Raw genomic sequence first — 8164 nt, 5'->3', positions numbered from 1 at the left:
TTAATCATACCGTGTTATTGTTTATTCATAAAAATTGTATTTAATTAATTACCTAGCACAATTCTTAGTCATAAATTAAGTAACAAATATGACTAATTATTCAAAGTTAAACCAGGCATATTCTTGGCTTCATCATCACTGTAAGTATTATGTTACTCATCACCAATATAGTAAAATACAGAACACGCAGCTTCCAGATACTTCTATGCAATTAATATCACTAGAGAGATCACTAATATAATATTCAAATATTCATAAGCTACACATTCTATGGGAATGTTCAGTAGCATCAAAAATGAATGATGTATGACAAGTGAGAATAAGGTTGTACCATGTCATAGTTATTTTAATGTGCACGTGCAACATACCACTAAACGTGTGCACGTGTTTCAAACATTTACATTACCTCTCCTTTCTAAGCTAATATAAAAAAAAAAACGGTATTTTTCAAATACCATACAAGTACTTAATATGTTGAAGTCGCTACTGCAGGTATGACTAATTATCCAAAGTGAAACCAGGAATACTCTTGTCTTCATCATCATCATTGTAAATATTTTGTTTCTCATTACCTATAGAGAAAATGTAAAAACTGTATTCAATAATATCAATATTAGTTTATCTACTGCACTAATGAAGCAATTCACTAAAATTATGTTTACTTGTACAACTTTTAACATCTTCTCAGCATGTTTGACGATTTAACACATAGTACTATGAAAATATTTTTATTCAAGTTTGTATGTAGGTTAAAATAGATGTTTCAAATTTTAAGAAATTTATAATCAGTTTATGCTAATTTTTCTTGCTAAAAATTGTTGAGAATGACTTAAGAATAGGGTTACCAGATTTCCATATGGAATGACACTAATGGCTCTGAAACAATTTAAATTACAATAACACATTTTTTACCATTTGGTAAATAGTCTGATGTTTATTGCATAATGTTTTAAAATCACAGATAAACAAAATTTCCTAAAAGCTTATCTAGTTGAAGAATAATAATAAATAAATAAATAAAATAAAAACAAGCCTAAGTTGTTATTAATGTTCTCAAAAAAAAATTAGTCTTTTTTGCAACTGGGGAAGTCTTCAAATCTCAATACCTGCAACTGCCCAAGGACAGGGTTGGCTAAGATAACGTGATATGTCTTTCACAGGTGATTCTTCAAATAAAATTTACAGGACCTGTATATAACAACAAACTTACATTTCAAATGTGCATAAAAGTACAGAGAAATTGGGACAATTTAATAATTTCATGGTTTCTGACAGGATAAAAAAAAGGAAAAGGCTAAGAATTGGAATGTCTAATAATCCTAGCTAAACATCACCAACTGCTAAAATGTAATATATATTACAAAGTTTCATTTTACAAATAATGAACAATAACAGTTTATTCACAAGGTGGTTTACAATTTTCCATTTTTATCTGAATTTCAGAATAAGATATATTACAAAAAATACAAAGAAAGAAAATAATAGCAAGTAAAAAATATATCTATTGTGTCCAGCTTTTGAAAGCTTGCCCAATCTTCCCATTGCAGAAGACAAAATACCACCAAAGGAATCAAAGTCACCATCCTGTAGAATATAAAATAAAATCACATTAAAGTGCAAGTTAACTTTCGTCACAAAAATGAGCAACACAATAGTTTCTAAATGACATTAACAGATGGAAAAAATAAAACAAGCGTAATGAAATTTAGTGAAAAGTATTCCCAGTTTATAAGGTTAGCAAAATTCTCCCAACTTCAAAGATCAAGGAACTATATTTTTGAAATATTTAATATTTTGCAGTTAACTAAAGTTTTAAATTTAATACATAAACAGTGCTTGTGCTGTAGACTGCCATTTTAACCATCTGCATTTATTTGGCAATTTTATTTTTACAAAAGCTTGCAAATTAAAATGGTGATAAAGTTATTTTTCACTAGAAAAAAAGTATTTTATTAGACATTACCTACTAAGCTATCCAAGTTTACAATGTAGGAGCTTATATTTTTTTTGTAGTTTTATCATTGTTTTGTGGTGTTAAAATACTGTTTAATGTACTAGATATAGAAAATTGAGGTGATTAGAGATGAGTAACCAACTGTTCATTTTCTTTTCACATTTATGTAATAGGTACAATCAAAATTATAACAGTATATAAAAGGGCCAATTTGTTGATATCAAATTAAATGGAAGAAAATGAGTCTTTAAAACAATGTGAAAGTTTTTGTTTGTTTTTTATAAAGAAAGTCGTTGCCTTTATAGAAGACTGACTTTGTTTCAGCAACAAGACAGAGTATGCAGTGCAAGACTCCACTATGAAGATGAAATTGCCCAATATTTTAAATTTGTACAACTGTATACTCTTTCTGCTTCTTTTGAAAATAATAATAAAAAACCTAAGCTTGATAACTTGTTTTCAGCAATATTTGTGAAAATCTCATCAACAAAAAAAGTCATAAGCTTCTTTATTGGCAAGAACAGAAATTTGTAGCAGTAGTTACTTGTATTAAATAACATCAGTATTTGAAGTAATGATCTTTTAGTTAATATCTAGAACACAACTACATGTGTAATTGTTTTACACATAAAATAAATATTTTACCTTGGTGCATTAATAAAACAATACAATCTTACCATTTCTCTCAGTAATCCATTCTGGCTTCTTACTTCCTGACCAATATCTATGGAAAGCTAAAAAAAATATCACATATAATATGAGTTGTTAATAAGTTATAAAAAACTCTTAAGTACATATAATGCACAAAGGACATTAAATAGAACCTTATTGATAATTTTCAGACTAGAACTTAAACCCAAAACTATCAGTTTCTATCATCTTAAATATCATCATTATGCTGGGTATTTAAAGTTTCATATCTTTGTGAGTTTAAACATGTTGATTGTAAAATAGGTGCGAAAAATAAATGTGATGGCCACGAATAAGAAGGGCAGCCATTAGCTGGTAAGGGTGATACACCTACATCACAACTGATTGTTTTATAAATATCAACGCTAGATTATTATCAGTAATCACAACTGATTATTATAAAACCATTAATTTATTCAAAACTACCATATTTTAATAATTACATTAAAAGAAGAAGAAATCTTAAACTAGGAATTTAAAATATTCTTAAAACAAACATCTTCTCACATAAAATTATAAAAAGGTACTTAAGCTATTGAAATATTTATGAAACTTACTGATTTTAGGGCAGTAATTTTTGTCTTTAGTCCTTCAACCATCTCTTCATTTTCTTCTTCCACAGCATCTCGAGAGTACTGCGAGTATGGTGATCCATCTTTGTTCAACAGATACAATTTAAATAATGAAAATATTTCTAATCTATATTTTTAGACAAATGAATCAGTTATACCTCTAAAAAAACCAAAATATTTGCAAAAAATTTATAAGAACATTTTAATAAACTTGTAACTATAGGCCTGACATTACAAAGAAATGATTAAAACTGTTATAAGAAAAAGTAGGTGGCCAATGTTTCAGTTATAGAAACCTTTAGTGTAACCTGTATTAGGCCATATGATTATTTTAACCTTGTAGTATTTTATAATGTGACCTGTAGTTATCCACATGATTATTTTAACCTTGTAGTGTTTTCATACGTTTCTTTGCAGTTTCAGAATTCATCATGAGGTAGCTGTATTGGTCAGATATTAATTATATCAACAGCTGAGAAATCAAATATACATACCTTATTCTACACACACTTATTACAGTCTTTGTCATGGTTAGCAGCCTATATTATCACCTAAGTCTAATTATAAGTAAGTAACGTTATATTTTTTATGTGGTCATCTAGTTATATATAGGCTATTAACCATTAAAATGATTGATCACCACAACCTTACCATAAATATTTTCTTACAATCTGATTAATATTTATCTACAATACCTCATGTAATTAAGTAAACTAGAAAAATACCTGCCCTCCGGACAGGTATAACTACTATTTCCTTTGGCCTTTTCTGGAATTGTCTGACAGTTCTATAACAATGTACTTCTACTTGACATTCGGTAATGTTCACCAACCATGAGAAACAGGATTTTATTGAAATTTTAGTTTAAAAATGAGCCATCATCATCATAGCATTACATCACAGAGTAGATTTTATTGAAGTATTTATTTGTAGATGCAGTTATCAATGAGTGTCTTGCTTTTCTGTTACAACACTCATGAGATTTTCACTAAAGAAAAACAAATATTTTTTTTTAAGTTTGTTTTTTGATTGTTTTATATTTGAAACTTACTCCTTTTTTGAAATTTTTATTACTTAAATCTGAAACATATCATTTTTGTGGAAATTTCAATTGTTTTATTTATTGCTCAGGTATAAAAATACTGCCTAGTTATAAAAATATTACCCAGTTTTGATTGGTGATGATCATTATGATAGTTTCAGAGAACCGAGTTTTTGATGTATACATCACAAGCTCCATTATAAGAAGATACATTTTTCATCCACATGTAAAGTATTGATCATTTAATAAGTTACCAAACTCTGAAGTACTAAACTGAATAAATCACAAATCCTCCCAGATAATCAAAACAGCACAAGCCTTCCGTACCACATCTAATATCTATTTTTATCTTCTGTGCAGTAAATTGGATCTTACTAGTATAATAAAACCACTCAAAAGCCTTGAAGCACAGACTTATCCTCTTATGCAATCACTTTTATTACTTATATGGTCATTTTGACAATAGTGCAAGTTAGAATGCCATAATTGTATTATATTATATTGCTTATTATATAGATTTACTTACGATTGAGAAAACTATTATGTTAATTGTAAAGTTTCATTAGATATATCAGTCTAATGAATACTCATTGTACTACTTAACATAGGTTGTACTATAACAAGTACAGAGATGTCTAGAGAGTGCTTAACCACAATAACAAGTATAATGGAATTTTGCAGCAATTGACTGAATGTTTTATAACAGTGTCCTACATGAAATTAAGTATGTAACTATGATATTCAAAAAATTCATGGCAACCTAATTTTTGCTGTGGTCTTCAATAATCTGCTTTTAGATTACTCTAAAAATGAAACAGGGCAATCTAATTTGACTAAGATTAATTAACTGTGCACAAATATAAGTTTATCCCATTTTGATTGTAAAACACAGACGACTATGGCATAAAGATAATCTTATACATATGCTGACTATATCATTCTTGGATTACACAACCAATAATCAACTACTCTTATCAGAAAATGCTGAAAACATTAACAATACTCATAAATTTCAACAATATAAGATCAAAAGTTTATGAAAAGTACAGATTTTTTCTAATAAAATGAAATAATCTATAGCTTATAAACATGCAAATGTACACTCTCTTGTTTGAAACAGACATTAGAACGAAAGTGGAACAATGATAAATTGAGAATTGGTAAATTTGACATAACATTTAAGAGACAACAAAGGGCCTGTTGGCTCATCTGTCTCATCTATGTTAAAAACTCAAATACAGCCCAATCAATTAAACATTTGTCAAACCATCCCTTAAATTTACTGCATCCACTGAGGAAGATAGGAGTTTAAGTAATTATTGCAGAACTATTAAGGCAAGGATTTTTAGTTCTATTTAACATCACTTTGCAATAATTATTTTAAAAAAAAGAGTGGAGGTTAGGAATATTATAAATTGTAGAAATACAGGGTGGTTTATTTCTACCACAAGGTCACTTTTGCTTATTTGGTGAGGAAGTTTGCATTACTGAACATCTTATAATATTTAAAAGGGTGGAAGTTGGGAATTTTACAAATGTAGAAACTTAGGGTGGTTTATTTATACCTAAATATTAAAGGTGACTGCCTTCCCACAACTGGCTACTGACTGTGAAAGGTAATAGGAGTTGAGACATTGTGGTTTCAAGTCCTCAACTCCTAATCCTTAACTTATTCTTCATAGCTGCTGAGAATAGTCTGACACCTATGTTTGGATCTTGTCCGATAGATGGACTATCCCTTATACATTTGAAAGCTATGACCACAGACATTTTCCATTATGAGTTAATGATGATGACAAAGGCTAGTAATGGAACACATTTTTGTTTTTATTTGAATGTTTTTGATTTAGCTCACCATTATCAGATGAATTCTATTCATGTTTAATATAGTGATTCTAATTTATCCAAATATGTACATATTATAAGTTTATTTATGCATCATAATATCAAAATCCAACTTAAACCTTTAAGTCTTACTTTTACCTTAGATTTGATAGAAAGAAGTTACCCATCATCCAAAAGGTGTATTTTCAAACTAGCTATATGAACCCATCAGCTAATATGTACTGTGCATTTATCCTAAATATCAGTTCTACTTTTATATATAGAAAACTTTTTCTAACAATATGTATCCACATTGTGCTTTGTCTCATACACATTAGTTTACAAATTCAATATCAACAAGTTCAGACTGATTAAGCAAGTTTATGTAAAGAAACAAATCAGCCAGTTTCCTCTGCAATTACAATTTATGACGGACTTTTATTCACATTATCACCATTTTTATATTCACCATATAACTATCTGTTATTCTTTAACATTCTGCTTATGAACAAGTAATTTTGCATTATCTTCTGTTTCTACATGAAAATGAAAGAGTTCAACTAATGCTTTATTATATAAATCACAAACTCATGAAATCAGTTTTCTTTTTTTACAACAATTTTCAATATCTTCACCTTGTGCAAGTTTTGTTACAACCTGTAAAACCTAAGTACTTTTGTTATGTTTATTAAAACACAATTACTTCCTATTAAAATGTACAGTACTTAAATGTAGCAAACTGAGAGCAAAGTCTCAAACTCAAATCTGATGTAACACTCTGACAGAAAGGTTTGTAATAACAGCAATACATTCACATAGGCAGAGTTTGTATGGCACTGGCAGGTGCAATAACACCTCCTAAGTTGCATCCATATATCTTCAGATAACATCAAAATGTACAATTATTGGTGAAAATAAAATCTTCTGAAGTAGCATGCCCTTGGATCTTCAGTATGGCTTCCACACTTTTTCCTAAATTCCTTTTTCCTCCAAATGTATTACCTCCTTCATTTTCCTCTTTATAGAATATCTGCCTACACCATGTAATATTATTATTAATGCTAAGAGCTCGATTATGCCTGCTTATTCTTGTCATTTGGATATTTTCTCAAGTACACTAATGAAATGCTTTATTGATAAAATAAAAGTCTTTAAAAAAAGTAAACGAAGTTCAGGGCCTCTTAAATTCTTGATTAAATTTAATGTAGTCTGTAGGCACTATTAATGTTAATATGAACAATAAAATACAGATACTACGCTTAGACTTAATAGACAACCTTTGAGGTCGAGGTAAAAACAATAGTGACGTGTCGTTAGTGAACGTACACTGTAGCAACTTTCGAAACCAACCATACGGACTGTGCTAGTACTAGTATACCTAATAGTAATAATAGTAGTAGTATTACTAAGTCACTACTCTAATTACAGAGTAGTACTATTCTAGAAATAGTTTACTTACTCGACTGATGAGCTCGACGCATTCTTTTATCAAAATCACTATTTAAATTATACACTGCGTCCTAGTCTATACAATAAATTGCACGAAACTATAATTTCCAGCGTACCAAACACTTCTAAAGCAAAACTTCAAACAACGTAACTTTTCTTTCTTGTTAGTAGTGTCGACTGCCGTAAGTGCCGTTTAACAATATACTTTAAAAAATAATAAATTAAAAAAAGAGATAATTTGCTTTAGAAAAATATTTTAGTATTTACGTTAAACTTTAAGTTTTAACTATACTTTTTATATAGACTCTAGCACACGTGATAGAAATGAACCCAAATAACTGTTTCAACTTAAATTCACTTTCCCAAAATATTTTCAATACCTAGTGTTAAATCAAAATTGCGAGTGAATGATAAAAAGAGATGTTTTTTATTATATATATATAAATCACTGTTGATATTTGACAATAAAATTGTCATTCTCTGGCTTTTGAAGATAGGGTTCAGATAAGTATAGTAATGTTTGTTTTTAATTTGCATCCACTCTGACTCTTTAAAGCCATGGCAGCAAGCTTGATAAAATGACTAAACAATATTGTTACGTCTTCGTTTGTTAATTAACTTTCCGTAACTTAG

At 28.9% G+C, this 8164-nt stretch overlaps 1 protein-coding gene across 1 annotated transcript; it reads right to left on the bottom strand.

Annotated features, from left to right (window-relative positions):
* Nucleotides 1-1097: 1097 nt before the first annotated feature.
* Nucleotides 1098-7722, bottom strand: LOC106472627 (BET1 homolog). Its single transcript, XM_013933278.2, has 4 exons — nt 7542-7722; nt 3202-3299; nt 2632-2688; nt 1098-1584 (listed from the first exon to the last, which is right to left on the bottom strand). Exons 1-4 carry the CDS (start codon nt 7561-7563, stop codon nt 1429-1431), a joined length of 333 nt encoding a protein of 110 aa, XP_013788732.1. The 5' UTR covers nt 7564-7722; the 3' UTR covers nt 1098-1428.
* Nucleotides 7723-8164: the final 442 nt, after the last annotated feature.

Source organism: Limulus polyphemus, unplaced genomic scaffold, assembly GCF_000517525.1.
Source record: "Limulus polyphemus unplaced genomic scaffold, Limulus_polyphemus-2.1.2 Scaffold5475, whole genome shotgun sequence".
Taxonomy (NCBI): Eukaryota; Metazoa; Arthropoda; class Merostomata; order Xiphosura; family Limulidae; genus Limulus; species Limulus polyphemus.
Note: the sequence above shows the minus strand (reverse complement) of the source record. Positions and strands in the feature narration are given on the sequence as shown.